Genomic DNA, 17,875 nt, shown 5'->3' on the forward strand with positions numbered 1-17,875 from the left:
ATTGTGGCTATCTTCCTTCATGTTCGAAGACCACATAACTTTGTTGGGAGTTTGCCATCATCCACAGTCCTTGTGTGACAGAAGCACACACTTGTTTCTATTTTCTGTCAATAACTGCTAGCATGAGGCACTAATGCAGGTTATTTGAACACAAACAACAAATAGATTGGTTTTTCCCCGTGTGTGTGTTCTCTGGTCTTACTATATCTGTCTTCTGAATGAATATTTCCTACCAGACTAAGCACCTAAAAGGTTTTTCTACTGTGTAAGTTCCAAGGTTTGTCTTTGACTGCCAAATGAACAACTGAAAGGGTTTTCTCAAGGGTGTTTAGTCGTACGTTAAGTCAAATTTGGACGATAAATAAATTAGGGAACAATAGTTTTTTTTTCTCTTGTGCATGTTTTTTTTATTAATCAATCCAACAAAATAATACACAATAATACAATAATAATACAATTTCAATTCCAAAACCAAACCGGGCTCAGCAACATTCAGAATAACAATCAACAGAGCAATTCAGAGGACACACAAACATGACACAAAACAAACCAAAAGTAGTCAAACAAAAATTAATAATATCAACAACAGTATCAATAATAATAAGAATTCCAACATAGCAGTGATTAGAAATCCATCATTTACATTATCATCACAGCCATTTATAAAATAAAAACATTTAAAAAATGAAAAATATTGTCACAGTGCCTTACACTCGCATCATATCTCATAACACATTGTGTCCAATATTTTCCACAAATATAAAATAGGTCACATTTTAGGTTCATTTATATTTAAATAACGGATCCCATATTCAATATATGACTCATTGTTATCTGAACTAAATGCAGTTTTTTCTACTGATATCGTCTCCATAGCTTGTGTATACCAGTCAGTATGTATTATGTGTGTATACCAGTCAGAATGAGTTGGACTATCAACATCTATCCATTTTTTTTAATATCACCAATTTTGTTATGATGCATATTGAAAAAAATGCATTTGTACTTTTTGATGACACGTTACTAAATTGATGGAGATCACCAAGAATACACGTTTGCAGTGCCATTGGGATGTTTATATTTAGGAATGTGATTGTTTCTTTTGTTTTCAACCATAACTCTTTAATTCTCTGACATTCCCACAATAAATGAACAAGAGTTCCCTCAGCTGCCCGACACTTCATACATAACTTGCCATCTACTGCACCAATTGTATACAGCTGTGCATGTTCTCATGTGATTAGACCTCATCATACTATGAGTATGACTCTTTTGTGTATTAGACTTAGACTTAGACTTAGACGTAGACAAACTTTAATGATCCACAAGGGAAATTGTTCAACACAGTAGCTCAGTTACAATGATGGAAAGTGTAAGGATGGAAAGGACAATGCAGGTATAAATAGACTAATATAGCGATAAAAAAATCTAACATATATACGAATATATACATAATATGTGTACAGAATAATATACATACAGATATATTATATTATGTCTATAACATATATACAATATATACCAGTGACAGGGTGTATAGCTTTGACTACTCATTCAAAATATGAATTATTTTTATCCCAAGTTGTGATCTCATGCGAATAGTCAAAATGCTACTTTGTCAAAATCGGTTACCGCAGACCAAACATATATACTGTATGTTTTTTCTCAGCTGTGTGTTCTCATGTGTTCAGTCAAATTGGTCTTTTTACCACAAAATGAACATTTAAATGTTTTTTCTCCAGTGTGTGCGCATGTGATGAATCTACTAAATTTTTTTTTTTTAGAGAAAAGCTTCTATTGCAAACTGAACAATTACAAGTTTTTTCTCCAGTGTGTGTTCAGTCAAATTTCCCCTGAGAGAAAAGCTTTTACAACAAACTGAATTAAATTAAATGGTTTTTTCTCCTCTGTGCATTTTTGTGTGGTGAGTGAAATTGCTCTTTAGAGAAAAGCTCTTACCACAAATTGAACAAACAAATGTTTTTTCTTTAGTGTGTTTTCTCATGTGTTCAGTTAAACTGATCTTTTGAGAAAAACTCTTACCACAAATTGAGCAATTAAAAGGTTTTTCTCCAGTGTGCGTTCTCATGTGCTGAATCAGATTATTCTTTACGGAAAAGTTTCTACCACAAATTGAACAATTAAATGGTTTTTCTCCAGTGTGTTTCCTCGTGTGTTCAGTTAAACTGATCTTTTGAGAGAAACTTTTACCACAAATTGAACAATTAAATGGTTTTTCTCCAGTGTGCGTTCTCATGTGCTGAATCAAATTATTCTTAACAGAAAAGTTTCTACCGCAAACTGAACAATTAAATGGTTTTTCTCCTGTGTGTGTTCTCATGTGATAAGTCAAAATGCTCTTTTGACAAAAGCTTTTCCCGCACACTAAACATATAAATGGTTTTTCTCCACTGTGTGTTCTTGTGTGTCCTGTCAAATTGCTCTTTTGAGAAAAGCTTTTACCACAAATTGAACAAATAAATGGTTTTTCTCCAGTGTGTGTTCTCATGTGTTGAATCAAAGTATTCTTAAGAGAAAAGCTTCTTCTGCAAACTGAACAATGAAATGTTTTTTCTCCTGTGTGTGTTCTCATGTGTTTAGTCAAATTGCTCCTGTGAGTAAAATTTTTAGCACAAACTGAGCAACTCAAATGTTCATTCTCAGTCTTTTTAGAGCATTCGGAGTGTTTGTTGACAGTGTGAGTCTTCATATCACCTTCACAGTCTGTATCGCTGCTCAAAGGTTCTTCAACCCCGTCTTCAGCCTCACTATCTGATAGTGGAGCTAAGAGGTTGTCTACTTGTGGTTTCTCTGCATCTTCTTCAGTCTTCACAGAGACAACAGTCAGTGGCAACTTGGTGAGATCAGTCTCCTGTGGTCCTAGAAGACACTCTCCCTCCTGAGTGATCCAGAGTTCTTCCTCTTCCTTTTTAATGTGGGGGGGCTGTGAAGCTTCCTCCTTCAAAGTAGAGCTCCCCCCCTGCGCCTGAGGGAGAAGTTCTTCAGCATGACCAATCAGCCGCTGGACGTCTGAGGAACACAAACAGGTTCAATGTGTTACATTACGATGCATAATCTTTGTGTTGTTCATAAGGCTGGGCTATAATACGACCGTGATACATTTCAGGTCGATCACGGTGATCAGCTGTTAGCATACAATAACTAAATCAAACATGGCGTAAATATTTGTTACAAGATACCACAGTAGTAAACAGCAGGGATGCAACGGTACTCAATATAATTCTGCACCGGACAATCCGCTTTTATGGACCATAGTCCTGTGTGTGTTTGTCCATGTGTATGTTTGTGTACGTGTGTTTGTGTAAATGTGTGCGCGTGAGCATGCCTGTCCCAATTAATGTCTAATCACTGTTGTGCCTCTTCCCCCTCACATAGCTGGAAGTGGTGCCCAGAACAACAAAATAAAGAAATATGGCCAACATTAGCATAGAAGATGAAAGAACATTTGGAAGGAGCAGCGACTTCAGTGACAGACTTTAGTCTCACTGACTGCTGGATCTTGCATTGTGGTTGTGCTTGTGGTAATCCTGCCCTCAATGGGGACTTACAGGCAGGCACAGAATGTCTCTGTGACTGAACTATTGATCCCAATTGGAATAACTTACCAATTTAATCAGAAAAAAACTGTGCAAACACCCTTTTTTGTGAATAGAAACCTTTTGTTCCTGAAATAATCATTAAACTTGTTTTATGTGTTGGTGCACACTATGTGGAAGTCGCTTCCTTGCAGTCCCACTGTCAGACACGGCACAGGAGTCCAGCGTGCAGGGTTAACAAGCTTTTTAATGATCGTATGGGTTTTTTATGCAAAGTTTTCTCCAGACTTTTCAGTCTCACCAATCCTCCTTCTCCTCCTGCTGTTCCCGGCCGCTACTGTTAAAGACAACATGTGACTAGACAACTCTTACCACCTGGGAAATCTAATCACCTGCCAGCTGTGTCTCGCCGTCAGCACTGCCACGCCCCCGTCTGATGGTGCTCTGTCTTCAGCACCATGGACAGAGGCGGTGACCTTTGCTCCTGCAGGTGCGCTGATCACACTCTCCCCCCACACACTATTTTACAGGCGCTCTAATACTAACTGCAATTTAATTTACATATATAATATAGGCTAGAGTATTTGAGTTTTAAACAACTCCACTATTTGAGTCATCGCTTGCCGTTTGCCAAACAACTGGTGAGAAGCACTGATGTATACAAGTAATCAAAGAATACAAATAATTATTTACCATTTAAAAGTGTTGTTTAATAAATGTTAATGGGAAAATAAATTAGATATATATGCGACGTGTCCTCAATGTGCTCAGGTCGCACTCATCCTACCAGAACATCATCAAAAAGCGACAAGTGTCATATTTATTCGCCAAATCAGACGTTTACAAAGTGAATACCGTATTTCCTTGAATTGGCGCCGGGAATATAGTATTCGCCTGCCTAGAATTACAGCCGGGTCAAACTCGTTTCGCAAAATAATTAGCGCATGCTTGGCACTTCCGCCGGGTCAAATATGAGTCATTAAATGACTCCCGCCTCCAGGTGGTAGAGGGCGCTAGTGATCCTTCTTGCGACTACCAGCACTGCAGGAGACAGGTACTGCAGAAGAAGACAACAAGCAGCAAGCATGCAGCAATTGTTTGCTTGCACTTTTAACATGGAGGATTACATATCTAAAATAAAACCGTTTTCTAAACTGGACTTTCAATCGAAGCAGGAGGTAATAATTAAAGGAATATCTCCAGAGACTTTTAAAATTGAAGAAAGATGAGAAAGACTGCCTTTGATCAGAAGCAGCTGCACATGGACCCATCTACAAGTAAAGGTAAGATCATAATAACGTTTTTTTTATTAAATGTGTTTTTAATGATAAGGTATGCGCCGGAGTGAGAAGAGGTTTTAAAATAATTAGAGCATGCTTGCTCATTCCGCATGGTTTTGGTAACCGCAGGAGTGAGAAGAGGTTTTAAATTAATTAGCGCCCCTGCGGCTATTCAAGGAAATACGGTAGTTGACAAAGGAGCAGAAAACAGGTGAAAATTAAAATGTTTCAGGAAATCACGTTTACGTTTCACCACTCCTGTCTCCAACTGCTCTGCTTCAAGCAGACATCGAAGCAAGACATCCCGTAAAGCTGCCAAAGCCAAGATACTCTCCCTTCGTAATCTTCTATGCTCAATAATACGGTTCAGAAAATGTTGACTTTGATTGCACACAATTCTTGAAAATGCCACCAATATGCCAGTACTGAGCCTGACTACGGTGGAAGCTTCCATAAACACTGCAGTGAGTGTGACGTCATGACGTCACGGCCGCATGCGGGTCAGATTGCATTCACATTAGAAATCGCATTATATCGGCTTTGACAACAAAATCCGATTTGGACATCCCACACTGCCGTGTGAGCGTAGTAGCCATAGTGTGTCCATCAGTTTGTGTATTTTATTTTGATTTGGAACAGTTATGCAGTGTTTTTAATCATGTTTTTAAAAAAGTCCTCATCTTTAACAATAGTGACTGGTAATCCCCTGCAAGTAATCTGTCAGTCTACCCTAGGGCAGCTATGGCCACAAATGGAGCTTACCACCACCTCTGTGCGAATGTGGAGTGAATAAATAGTGGCTTCTCGCTTCTCTGTGAGCGCTTTGAGTGCCTAGTCCAGGGGTTGGCAACCCGCGGCTCCGGAGCCGCATGCGGCTCTTAGACCACTCTGATGCGGCTCAGCTGCAATACTTTCTTGTGTTGTGTTTATGTTGTGTTACAGTGCAGATGTTCTCCAAAAATGTGTTTGTCATTCTTTTTTGGTGTGGGTTCAAAGTGTGGCGCATATTTGTAACGTAACAGTGTTAAAGTTGTTTTATACGGTACGGCTACCGTCAGTGTAAGATGTGTGGCTGCTGACCTAGTACGCCTTGCTGTCACTTACATGAGCAAGCTGAAGCTGCATTCTACATGTGGTCGAGCAGGTACACTGTTTGGGAAGACTGTAGAGGGCGCCAAAAGCAGAGCCATCACGCTCTGATATTCGGGAGTCTCCCGGAAATAATGAGAGGGTTGGCAAGTATGACGCTATCAAGCGCCATTCATTCAAAACTCGCGGGCCGCACTAACATCAAATTTCCATATTAAAGTGCGTGCCGGTGCATGTGTCTGAGACCCCTGATATATATATATATATATATATATATATATATATATATATATATATATATATATATATATATATATATATATATATATATATATATATATATATATATATATGTATGTGTGGGAAAAAATCACAAGACTATTTCATCTCTACAGGCCTGTTTCATGAGGGGTTTCCTCAATCCTCAGGAGATTTATATATATATATATATATATATATATATATATATATATATATATATAATATTCAAAAATTTTCCACACTATTAAGTGTGTTAACTTAACATAGCCCAAAGCAATTTAAGCTTTGTATGCGGTGTTTTTCATTTTGATTTTAATTTTTTTTTTTGTGGCTCCCATTATTTTCTTTAATTTGTGAAACTTGCCAAAATGGCTCTTTGAGTGGTAAAGGTTGCCGACCCCTGGCCTAGTCGATAGAAAAGCGCTATATAAATCTAATCCATTATTATTATTATTAAGTAATCATTTTGTGATGTTTGCTGTACAGTCATACAAAGATGTCCCATAGATGTCCCATATAAACAAACAGTGTTGGTCATCTTCCCTTAAAATAGTTATAGCTACAAATTACTTCTCCCAAAAAGTAATTGAGTTGGTAACTCTGTTACCTCATTGGAAGAGTAACTAGTTACTCAGCAATGTAACTGTGATGTTGTTTTTCATTCAGTTATTTTATACGCTATTACGATTGTTAACATGTTTAACGTCAAAGACGTTTATAATAGCCGACTGAAGAATAAAAGCACAGTACACAGTATTTTAGAACATTTGGCATTTATCTGAACTCAGTAGATTGCAGTGATATGACATGCATAGAAATAAAAAGGTATTAAAAAATATTCCTTAATTAAAACCTCTAAAGGCTTAGTGGCCACATGCGTGGACAGCACCTTTTAGCTGTTATTTCCAAAATTGTGTACACTACTAAATTGGGGTCTTATGGCCCTTATGTGGACACTTATACTGCCATCTGGTGGTGTCAGAAGAGTATAACATACAATGGAATTTTGGGGGAAAAAAGTGTAAAAATAACAATTAGCTTGTCACTAAACATGAAGTACACGTTACTTGTTACTTATGGACTAAGTACAACATATCAAAAGATGATTCTTAGTTTTTATTCTAATTAGGGTTCAATAAGCCCAAATAGCAAAGAGAAATTAAAAAAAAGCATGTAAACAAACAGCTTGGGCCTTAAAGGCCTACTGAAAGCCACTACTACCGACCACGCAGTCTGATAGTTTATATATCAATGATGAAATCTTAACATTGCAACACATGCCAATACAGCCGGGTTAACTTATAAAGTGCAATTTAAAATTTCCCGGGAAACTTCCGGTTGAAAACGTCTAGGTATGATGACGTTTGCGCGTGACGTCAATGGTTGAAGCGCAAGTATTCGGACACATTGTATCCCAATAAAAACAGCTCTGTTTTCATCTCAAAATTCCACAGTATTCTGGACATCTGTGTTGGTGAATCTTTTGCAATTTGTTCAATGAACAATGAAGACTGCAAAGAAGAAAGCTGTAGGTGGGATCGGTGTATTAGCGGCTGGCTGCAACAACACAACCAGGAGGACTTTGAGTTGGATAGCAGATGCGCTATCCGACGCTAGCCGCCGACCGCATCGATGATCGGGTGAAGTGATTCGTCGCGCCGTGGATCGCTGGAACGCAGGTGAGCACGGGTGTTGATGAGCAGATGAGGGCTGGCGTAGGTGGAGAGATAATGTTTTTATCATAGCTCTAGCGAGTTCCCGTAGCTAAGTTAGCTTCAATGGCATCGTTAGCAACAACATTGCTAGGCTTCGACAGGCGGCACAGCATTAACCGTGTATTTACAGGTCCAGTGTTTGGTTCGGTGTCTCCTGATAGTAGTATTGTTGATCTTCTGTCTATCCTCCCAGTCAGGGGCTTATTTATTTTGTTTCTATCTGCATTTAAGCACGATGCTATCACGTTAGCTCCGTAGCTAAAGTGCTTCACCGATGTATTGTCGTGGAGATAAAAGTCACTGTGAATGTCCATTTCGCGTTCTCGACTCTCATTTTCAAGAGGATATAGTATCCAAGGTGGTTTAAAATACAAATCCGTGATCCACAATAGAAAAAGGAGAAAGTGTGGAATCCAATGAGCACTTGTACCTAAGTTACGGGCAGAGCGAAAAAAGATACGTCCTGCACTGCACTCTAGTCCTTCACTCTCACGTTCCTCATCCACAAATCTTTCATCCTGGCTCATATTAATGGGGTAATCGTCGCTTTCTCGGTCCGAATCGCTCTCAATGGGGAAATGTGAGGAGCCCTTCAACCTGCGACGTCACGCTACTTCCGGTACAGGCAAGGCTTTTTTTAATCAGCGACCAAAAGTTGCAAACTTTATCGTCGATGTTCTCTACTAAATCCTTTCAGCAAAAACATGGCAATATCGCGAAATGATCAAGTATGACACATAGAATGGATCTGCTATCCCCGTTTGAATAAAAAAAAATCATTTCAGTAGGCCTTTAAGAGGTTTAAAGAAACAACATTAAATATTGAAAGTACAAAGCCCACAGTATGGTACCAAAAATGTAAACATAGGTAAAAAGATACAAAAGAGCATTTGGCCTTTAAGTAGTGCAAGTATCTGCACCTGTACATCAAAAATACAGCCCCAAAGAACTTTACATAAAACTGTTAAAACATGTTTTGGGCAAATAAATGACATGCATTCAAGTAAAACTTTCAAAAACGTTCCTAGATGACATTGTGACAATAAACTGCATTTGCGTACAAATATTGGGGTCTTTTCTTAAGCTAAGTTTATTTATGCAACAGACCGGTTGGAGACAGACATATACTGTATGAGGGGGCAGTCAGAAAAGTGAAGGGGGAAACACACTTCCATCATGCTGCTAATACTGTAGTAACATGGCTGCAGTAACATTGGTCGTTAGCCACAGTTTGTGTCCAACTCCAACCTGGAGAAGTGGACTGCACCTGGTCAGCTACACCCTTCATCCACATTCTATCAACCATCACAACATTTATCTTAACTTGATGGCGTAATTCCATCCATCCATCCATTTTCTACCGCTTGCCGGAGCCTATCTCAGCTGCACATGGGCGGAAGGCGGGGTACACCCTGGACAAGTCGCCACCTCGTCGCAAGGCCAACACAAATAGACAACATTCACACTCACATTCACACACTAGGGACCATTTAGTGTTGCCAATCAACCTATCCCCAGGTGTATGGCTTTGGAGGTGGGAGGAACATCAGCAAATAGGATATGTACAAATATGATGGTAAAAGTGATAGTAAAGATGCAGTTAGTGAAATAAAAAACAATACAGAAATGACAATGAGCATTATTACACTACAAATGGAGCAATACAAATACCAATAGAAATAGCGCTATTGATAATGAAATACCAATAATTGACCTCTATTATCAACAATACAGTTCAAATGGAACAATACATATACGTAATGATAACTACAGACACAAAAGAAAGCAGAAAAATGGAGGGGAAGAAAGAGAAGCAAGCTATATTAACCTTGTAGATTGTTATAGTAACAATAGGTTAAGCTTTGTCAGTGTGCCATGTGTTACCCAGTTTACCCTAGGGCAACAACGTTAATATATGTTTGATGAAACGTGATTATGTGCATGAGTGTATGTATGTATATGTACTTGTATATGTACAGTATGTGTATATGTATGTTTCTACAGTGAATGTATATGTACATGTATATGTATGTTTGTACAGTGAATGTATATGTACATGTATGTGTATGTTTGTACAGTGAATGTATATGTACAGTATGTGTATATGTATGTTTCTACAGTGAATGTATATGTACAGTATGTGTATATGTATGTTTGTACAGTGAATGTATATGTACATGTATGTGTATGTTTGTACAGTGAATGTATATGTACATGTATATGTATGTTTGTACAGTGAATGTATATGTACATGTATGTGTATGTTTGTACAGTGAATGTATATGTACAGTATGTGTATATGTATGTTTGTACAGTGAATGTATATGTACAGTATTTTCAACAATCCTCAGTGCCATGCCATGTTTTGTATTGTTATTGTCTCTAGTGCTGTGTTTGTCTTTCTCCTTTTATTTGTGTGCAGCACTTTTGGTGTATAAATAAAGTTTGATTTCAACCCTAGAAATATATGCTAATGTTTATAATGATTTACATTTAGTTTCCATGGAACGGCACTAAGTGAAGGAGTTCACGTACCTTGGAGTCTTGTTCACGAGTGAGGGAAGAGTGGATGGTGAGATCGACACGCGGATCGGTGCAACGTCTTCAGTAATGCGGACGCTGTATCGATCCGTTGTGGTGAAGAAGGAGCTGAGCCGGAAGGTAAAGCTCTCAATTTATCGGTCGATCTACGTTGCCATCCTCACCTATGGTCATGAGCTTTGGGTTATGACAGAAAGGACAAGATCACGGGTACAAGCGGCTCAAATGAGTTTCCTCCGTCAGGTGGCGGGGCTCTCCCTTAGAGATAGGGTGAGAAGCTCTGCCATCCGGGAGGAGCTCAAAGTAAAGCCACATGGAGAGGAGCCAGATGAGGTGGTTCGGGCATCTGCTCAGGATGCCACCCGAACGCCTCCCTAGGGAGGTGTTTAGGGCACGTCCGACCGGTAGGAGGCCACGGGGAAGACCCAGGACACGTTGGGAAGACTATGTCTCCCGGCTGGCCTGGGAACGCCTCGGGATCCCCCTGGGAAGAGCTGGACGAAGTGCCTGGGAAGATGGAAGTCTGTGCTTCTCTGCTTAGGCTGCTGCCCCCGCGACCCGGCTTTGGATACGCGGAAGAAAATGGATGGATGGATGGAATGGCACTATTTGGAATGACAGATTTTCTTTGATGATTTGGTTTTCAACAAACTCTTAAGGAACAAAACTGTAACAAGTCCATAGTTGTGTCCACTTCCGAAGAATGAGTTGCTTGTAGAAAACTACGATGAAAAGTTTGCCTTTTTGCAAAGTGTTTTTTTCTAACTATACATATTTTGGGTGTCTTACATTAGGATCCAAAAATATATTTTGCTTTGAAAAACAGATACAACTAAAAAAATCGACTTTATTTTACTGTATGAACTGTGACACTTGTGGAGAACTTCCCAATCAAAAGTTGACAGTAATCATATTATTCTTGTTCTTTATTACCTCCAATTCTCTACTTTTTCTTATGCCCTATTCTCTCTCTCTCTCTCTCTCTCTCTCTCTCTCTCTCTCTCTCTCTCTCTCTCTCTCTCTCTCTCTCTCTCTCTCTCTCTCTCTCTTCTCAATTATTGATGACTGATGATAATCAACCAAACCTAACCCCCCCCCCCCGATTGTAAACAATGTAAATAATTAAATGTGATTATCTTGTGTGATTCGGTTCGCAGCGGGTTGGTTGCGGAGGAGACCCTGCCCCAAGTGGAGGAGTTCAAGTACCTCGGAGTCTTGTTCACGAGTGAGGGAAGAGTGGATGGTGAGATCGACAGGCGGATCGGTGCGGCGTCTTCAGTAATGCGGACGCTGTATGGATCCGTTGTGGTGAAGAAGGAGCTGAGCCGGAAGACAAAGCTCTCAATTTACCGGTCGATCTACGTTCCCATCCTCACCTATGGTCATGAGCTTTGGGTTATGACCGAAAGGACAAGATCACGGGTACAAGCGGCCGAAATGAGTTTCCTCCGCCGGGTGGCGGGTCTCTCCCTTAGAGATAGGGTGAGAAGCTCTGCCATCCGAGAGGAGCTCAAAGTAAAGCCGCTGCTCCTCCACATGGAGAGGAGCCAGGTGAGGTGGTTCGGGCATCTGGTCAGGATGCCACCCGAACGCCTCCCTAGGGAGGTGTTTAGGGCACGTCCGACCGGTAGGAGGCCACGGGGAAGACCCAGGACACGTTGGGAAGACTATGTCTCCCGGCTGGCCTGGGAACGCCTCGGGATCCCCCGGGAGGAGCTGGACGAAGTGGCTGGGGAGAGGGAAGTCTGGGCTTCCCTGCTTAAGCTGCTGCCCCCGCGACCCGACCTCGGATAAGCGGAAGAAGATGGATGGATGGATGGATCTTGTGTGATGACTGTATTATGATGATAGTATATATCTGATAGTATATATCTGTATCATGAATCAATTTAAGTGGACCCCGACTTAAACAAGTTGAAAAACGTATTGGGGTGTTACCATTTAGTGGTCAATTGTACGGAATATGTACTTCACTGTGCAACCTACTAATAAAAGTCTCAATCAATCAATCAATCAAAAAACGTCTTCTCTTCACACACTGCACATCTCTTACTCTTCCCCAACATCTCTTCCTTCACATCATTATTTTCTTTACACAAGCGCTTGTTTTGCTCTTCCACTTTCTTCATTTGACTTTTGCATTCTTTCGTCTCCTCTGATGTGAACTCCACTGCCTTCTTCAAGCTAACAATCATGGCGGCTCTTTCTTTACGTTCTTCAACAAAGTCGGCTAATTTCTCATTGACGCTCTTTTCAGGGATTTTGGTAGCCTCCGAAATGACGTTGTTGAAAACTTCAACTCGCTTACCTTTATCTTCGGTTTTCGTCTTTTTCTCCGTTGGTGATGACGTCGCCATCTTAGCATAGCAGTAGTCGTCCATGTTCTATCACGTCTTCAAACTTAGATAACACTCCATCGCTGCAAGATTAACTTGTTTTGTGGGTGTAATTTTTTTTTTTTATATATACATATATAGAATCCTCGATCGCTGTTAGATCGTAAAATGTGAAACTTTTCTGTAAGCCACATCCGTTCAGTCCGCCATCTTGGTCGCTCGTTGATTCGTGTGCGCATGCGCCAAAATCAATGACTTCCGTTCCCAACTCCTCTTTTTCTGCGGTTGATTGTGATGGAATATAAGAACTACAATACCCAGCATGCAACAGTAGTGTTGATTATGCGCGGTAGCCCGGTGAAGTGTGAGTAAACGTTGAGCACTCAGCCAACACGCCTCGTCTGCATTATTTACAATTAGACAGACAACACATTGATAACTGTTCTTTTTAATGTTTGTTCAGTCCGGCGTGTTTTATTGACAGGAATTTGGCAATACTCGTGTCTTCTATTGTGACGGCGTTTGTGAGAGTTGCAATGCATGATGGGAATCCTCCGGTCTGGTAGAGTTCCTCTGAGCACCGTGAATGTTCCTCATTTGTCGCGTCTTGAGCCTTCATACGATTCAGAAAGCCATTGCTGTAAGTAAATAAGTTGTTAAGTTACAAGAAAGTGTAACCTTTAAGTGCATTGTGTGCATTACAGAGGTTGTGTTTGCAGAGGTGTGGACTCGAGTCACATGACTTGGACTCGAGTCAGACTTGAGTCATGAATTTGATGACTTTAGACTTGACTTGACAAAATGTAAAAAGACTTGCAACTCGACTTAGACTTTAACATCATTGACTTGTGACTTCACTTGGACTTGAGCTTTTTGACTTGACATGACTTGACATGACTTGCTACTTTCCCCAAAACCCAAAGATTAAAAAGTTATTCGGGAGCGCTTCATATTTTTCATTGTGTACTTGTCTATCAGCGTTGCGTGTGTCAAGCGTGTGTGCTCTCAGTACAATAGCCAATCAAATTTGATCTACGTTGTTTTCGTCCCACAGCATTCATCCAATCAAATTGCAGGAAAACCGATGAAGAAGAAATGTCCAAACCACACGCCAGTGAACAAAAAATGATACCTAAAATAATTTCGTTTGGGTATAAAAATTACGAGGTGGTCAACACAAAACGGTTTGCAGTATGCAACACATGCGGTTCGAAAATTACTGATGGACAGGCAACAACTTCCAACTTCGTCCGACATTTGAAGTTGCACAAAGAACGGTAAGTTTTGAATGTAAGCTAACGTTCATTGGCTAAGTAACGTGACTTTTATTTGCTGTGTAGTTAAATCAGTGAGGCTGTAAACTCACTGCTAACGTTATAACGTTATTGCAAACACGGGAATCTGTTGTAGTTCACTACCTTATTCATACTTTTTGTTCAGTGAATTTTTTAAGCAGGGTTACGTTAGTCAATATATCACACAAAGTAACGTAACGTTAGACGGCGGTCAGCAGCACCGCGTATTTTAGCCACCTAAAAAAAGTCAAAAATAGTAAAATAAAGGTCAGTTAAAATGTATACTATATTATGAATATGTGTACCGTTTTAGCTAGCTTTCCGACATACTGCTGGTTGTTTACCTCAGTGGTCCCCAACTACCGGGCCGCGTTTAAAAAAAAAAAAAATCAAATCAACATAAAAAAAAAACCCAAGATACACTTACAATTAGTGCACCAACCCAAAAAACCTCCCTCCCCCATTTACACTCATTCGCACAAAAGGGTTGTTTATTTCTGTTATTAATATTTCTGGTTCCTACATTTTACATCAATATAGATCAATACAGTCTGCAGGGATACAGTCCGTAAGCACACATGATTGTATTTTTTAATGACAAAAAAATAAAAATAAAATACAAATTTACATAATGTAAATAATTCAATGTATATACTCCAATTATTAACTTGTGTGATGACTGTATTATGCTGATAGTATATATTTGTACCATGAATTGATTAACGTGGACCCCGACTTAACCAGTTGAAAAACGTATTCGGGTGTTACCATTTAGTGGTCAATTGTACGGAATATGTACTGTACTGTGCAATCTACTAATAAAAGTTTCAATCAATCAATAGCTGCTGACCCCATCCACAGCACTGTAAAGCCTAAGTCGTGTGCTGGTAGCCTGTCTACTTCTCTCTATTGTGAGTGGGTTGCCCGCCATTTTCCGTGTAGTCCCTCATACAACCCCACTTCACAAATCCCGAACTATCCCTTCAACTCGAAATAAGTTTTAAAATACATGACTAGTGCAGTAACTGTAACCTAATGTTTACCACACACACACACTGTTAAGATTGATATTAATAATATGAGTAATAAAGAGTAGTTTCAGTACTTTTCATATGTGGCTATAAGGGATTTTCTGACATCTGTTTAATATGCTTACAGATTTCAAGAATACCTGATGAACAAAAGCATCACAAATGGACCACAACAGCCTTCAATCTCGCAGTTCCTGGACAATCGTGTCGGGCATTACAGTATGACTCATCCACAGCAGAAAGCTATCACCAATGCAATACTGTCTGACTTGATTATTGATTGCAACTTGCCCCTGTCTATTGTGGAAAACAAGAGTTTTCGCCACTTTCTGACAGTACTTGACAGCAAGTACACCCCAGTGTGTCGCAGAACACTGACATCAAAAACAGAGAACCTCACTGAAGAAAGACGATCAAAATTAAAAACTCAATTGAGCCACACTGACCATGTTTCAGTGACTGTCGACATTTGGTCTGACCGAAAGATGAGGGGATTCCTCGGTGTCACTGTGCACTGGATGGACAAAGAGGCAGAGAGGATACAGCTCAAGTCCAATCTCTTGGCTTGTGAGCGCTTCAAAGGCTCACATACAGCTGAACGAATCTGTGACAAATTTGAGGCTATATGTGATGAATACAACATTAAAGCTAAACTGGACTACATTATTAGTGACAATGCTGCTAACATGCGAAAAGCATTCACTGTGTGCTTCCCCAGTGAACAAGAGGATGACGATGATGGAGATCATCTGGATGACCCTGAGCTCTGGTGTGATTTAACCGTGGAAGATCAGCAAACGGTAGATGTTGCTATGGCAAAGAAAAAGCGCTTGCAGTGTTTTGCACACACTCTTCAGCTGGTGGTGGGAGATGGTTTGAAAGAAACAAAAGTGGTATCTCCTTCTCTTTCGAAGTTATCTAAACTCAGCTCACTGCTGCACACAAGCACAACATTCAAAGATGTGTTTGATGCTGAATTTGGGGAACAGAAAGGCATCCCTGCTGCAGTCAACACAAGATGGAACTCAACACTGAGGCAAGCGAAGGCTGTTCTCCAGTGCAATCATGTAAGGCTCTGTGCTGTTCTAGAAAAGGCTGGGCACAGGGAGTTGTCATTCACAGCACGGGAGTGGAATCTGTTGAAAGATTTGGTGGACATCTTGAAGCCATTTGGAGAAGCAACTGATTTGACACAGGGGGAGAAGGTCATCACAATCAGTGCTGTTGTTCCATCCATCTTGTCCCTCAACCACCACCTTGAGAAACTGAAGCCTCAGGTCTGTTTTCTGAGCGGCCTGGTCAGAAGTCTCCAGACATCCCTGAACAAAAGATTTCTTGGAATCTTCATCAATGTGAAAATGGCCAGGACACAAGATGGGATCACTGCTCCCTTTTCAGATCCAGTCTACCTCAAAGCAGCTGTCTTGGATCCAGCCTTTTCTCTGTTGTGGGTGGAGCCCCATGTGCTGGTCAGTCGTGACGTCAAGGCAGAGGTGGCACAACAGGTTAAAGGTAAATGTAACTGAGTCTAATGTAACTTTTTCCCTCATAATCTGATCTAACTGACTGCAGCAATAACTAAGTATTTCAGTCTAGCACACTGCATCACCAACACAAATGGTAATGATAAGGTCTCTTGTTTCTGCTATTGTTTTTACATGTTTACCAGAATTGATCCTGCAAGATGCTGCAGAGACTGAGCAACCTGCGCCTCTTGTTGATGAAAAAGAGCAAGGGGACCTTGGAGAAGGAGAAGGGCTGTTTGCTGCTTACCACAAGAGACAGAAGAAGGATGTTGGGACTACTCCAGCACTACAGCTAAGTCACTACCTTGACATAGCTGAAGGACAGAATGCCCTTTTGTTCTGGGCATTGAACATGAAGACTCTTCCTTCACTGTTCCGAGTGGCCATGAGAGTCTTGGCAGTGCCTGCCTCCAGTGCTCCAGTGGAGCGAGTTTTCAGCCATGGTGGCATCATACTACGCCCCCATCGTGCACAAATGACTGACAGACTCTTGGCCAATTTGGTCTTTTGCAAATGCAATGCAGCATATGGCCCTGACATATAAAAAGTACAACCTTTTTGTTATGTTATATGTCATGTTTTTTCAATGTTAACACTTTTGTACAAATAAGTACAGTTGCACTTTATTTTTAAAATGTGTTTATTCTGTAAAGGAATGAGTCAAATGTTTAAAATGACTGGTTAATAGTGCTATTATAAAGTGCAATGTCAGCACAATTTTCTTTCCTGCAATTTAAAATGCACTTGTTTTAATAAATAAATACAGCGTTTGAAAAGCATACACAATCTGTGTTAATATATTAGTCTGTGGTTAAAAGGACTTGAAAGGACTCGAAACTCAAAATGCAGGACTTGGGACTTGACTTGAGACTTTCCAGTCTTGACTTTGGACTTGACTCGGGACTTGCCTGTCTTGACTCGAGACTTGACTCGGACTTGAGGGCAAAGACTTGAGACTTACTTGTGACTTGCAAAACAATGACTTGGTCCCACCTCTGTGTGTTTGCGACTGTTCACTGTGTCTACTGTGTGTGGACAGGCAAGCGTGTTATTGTTTGTCGCCATCTAGTGGGCATTTTGCGTACATCAATCTCGCAGTTTTTTAGATTCATTTGTAAGTAAATGCTACAACTCCATCCATTTTCTACCGATTGTCCCCGTTTATCCACATTATAAGGTTCTATATATATATATATATATCTGGTGTATATATATATATACACACATACATACATACATATATA

The 17,875-nt window shown here is 40.2% G+C and overlaps 2 protein-coding genes across 2 annotated transcripts; one reads left to right on the plus strand and one right to left on the minus strand.

The window, feature by feature from the left end:
* Positions 1-418: 418 nt before the first annotated feature.
* Positions 419-12,893, minus strand: LOC133632526 (zinc finger protein OZF-like). Its single transcript, XM_062024994.1, has 2 exons — positions 12,752-12,893; positions 419-3,030 (listed from the first exon to the last, which is right to left on the minus strand). The coding sequence occupies exons 1-2, from the start codon at positions 12,822-12,824 to the stop codon at positions 1,889-1,891; spliced, it is 1,215 nt and encodes a 404-aa protein (XP_061880978.1). The 5' UTR covers positions 12,825-12,893; the 3' UTR covers positions 419-1,888.
* Positions 12,894-13,775: 882 nt separating this feature from the next.
* Positions 13,776-17,606, plus strand: LOC133632470 (zinc finger BED domain-containing protein 4-like). Its single transcript, XM_062024896.1, has 3 exons — positions 13,776-14,056; positions 15,233-16,617; positions 16,775-17,606. The coding sequence occupies exons 1-3, from the start codon at positions 13,875-13,877 to the stop codon at positions 17,173-17,175; spliced, it is 1,968 nt and encodes a 655-aa protein (XP_061880880.1). The 5' UTR covers positions 13,776-13,874; the 3' UTR covers positions 17,176-17,606.
* Positions 17,607-17,875: the final 269 nt, after the last annotated feature.

This window comes from Entelurus aequoreus, linkage group LG17 (assembly GCF_033978785.1).
Source record: "Entelurus aequoreus isolate RoL-2023_Sb linkage group LG17, RoL_Eaeq_v1.1, whole genome shotgun sequence".
Classification (NCBI taxonomy): domain Eukaryota; kingdom Metazoa; phylum Chordata; class Actinopteri; order Syngnathiformes; family Syngnathidae; genus Entelurus; species Entelurus aequoreus.

Coding starts and splice junctions, on each gene's coding strand:
- LOC133632526 (XM_062024994.1), bottom strand. CDS start 12,824: ATGGACGACTACTGCTATGCTAAGATGGCGACGTCATCACCAACGGAG. Junction 3,031..12,751: donor GACGAAAACCGAAGATAAAG/GTAAGCGAGTTG, acceptor TGTGTTCCTCAG/ACGTCCAGCGGCTGATTGGT.
- LOC133632470 (XM_062024896.1), top strand. CDS start 13,875: ATGTCCAAACCACACGCCAGTGAACAAAAAATGATACCTAAAATAATT. Junction 14,057..15,232: donor TTGAAGTTGCACAAAGAACG/GTAAGTTTTGAA, acceptor ATATGCTTACAG/ATTTCAAGAATACCTGATGA. Junction 16,618..16,774: donor GGTGGCACAACAGGTTAAAG/GTAAATGTAACT, acceptor CATGTTTACCAG/AATTGATCCTGCAAGATGCT.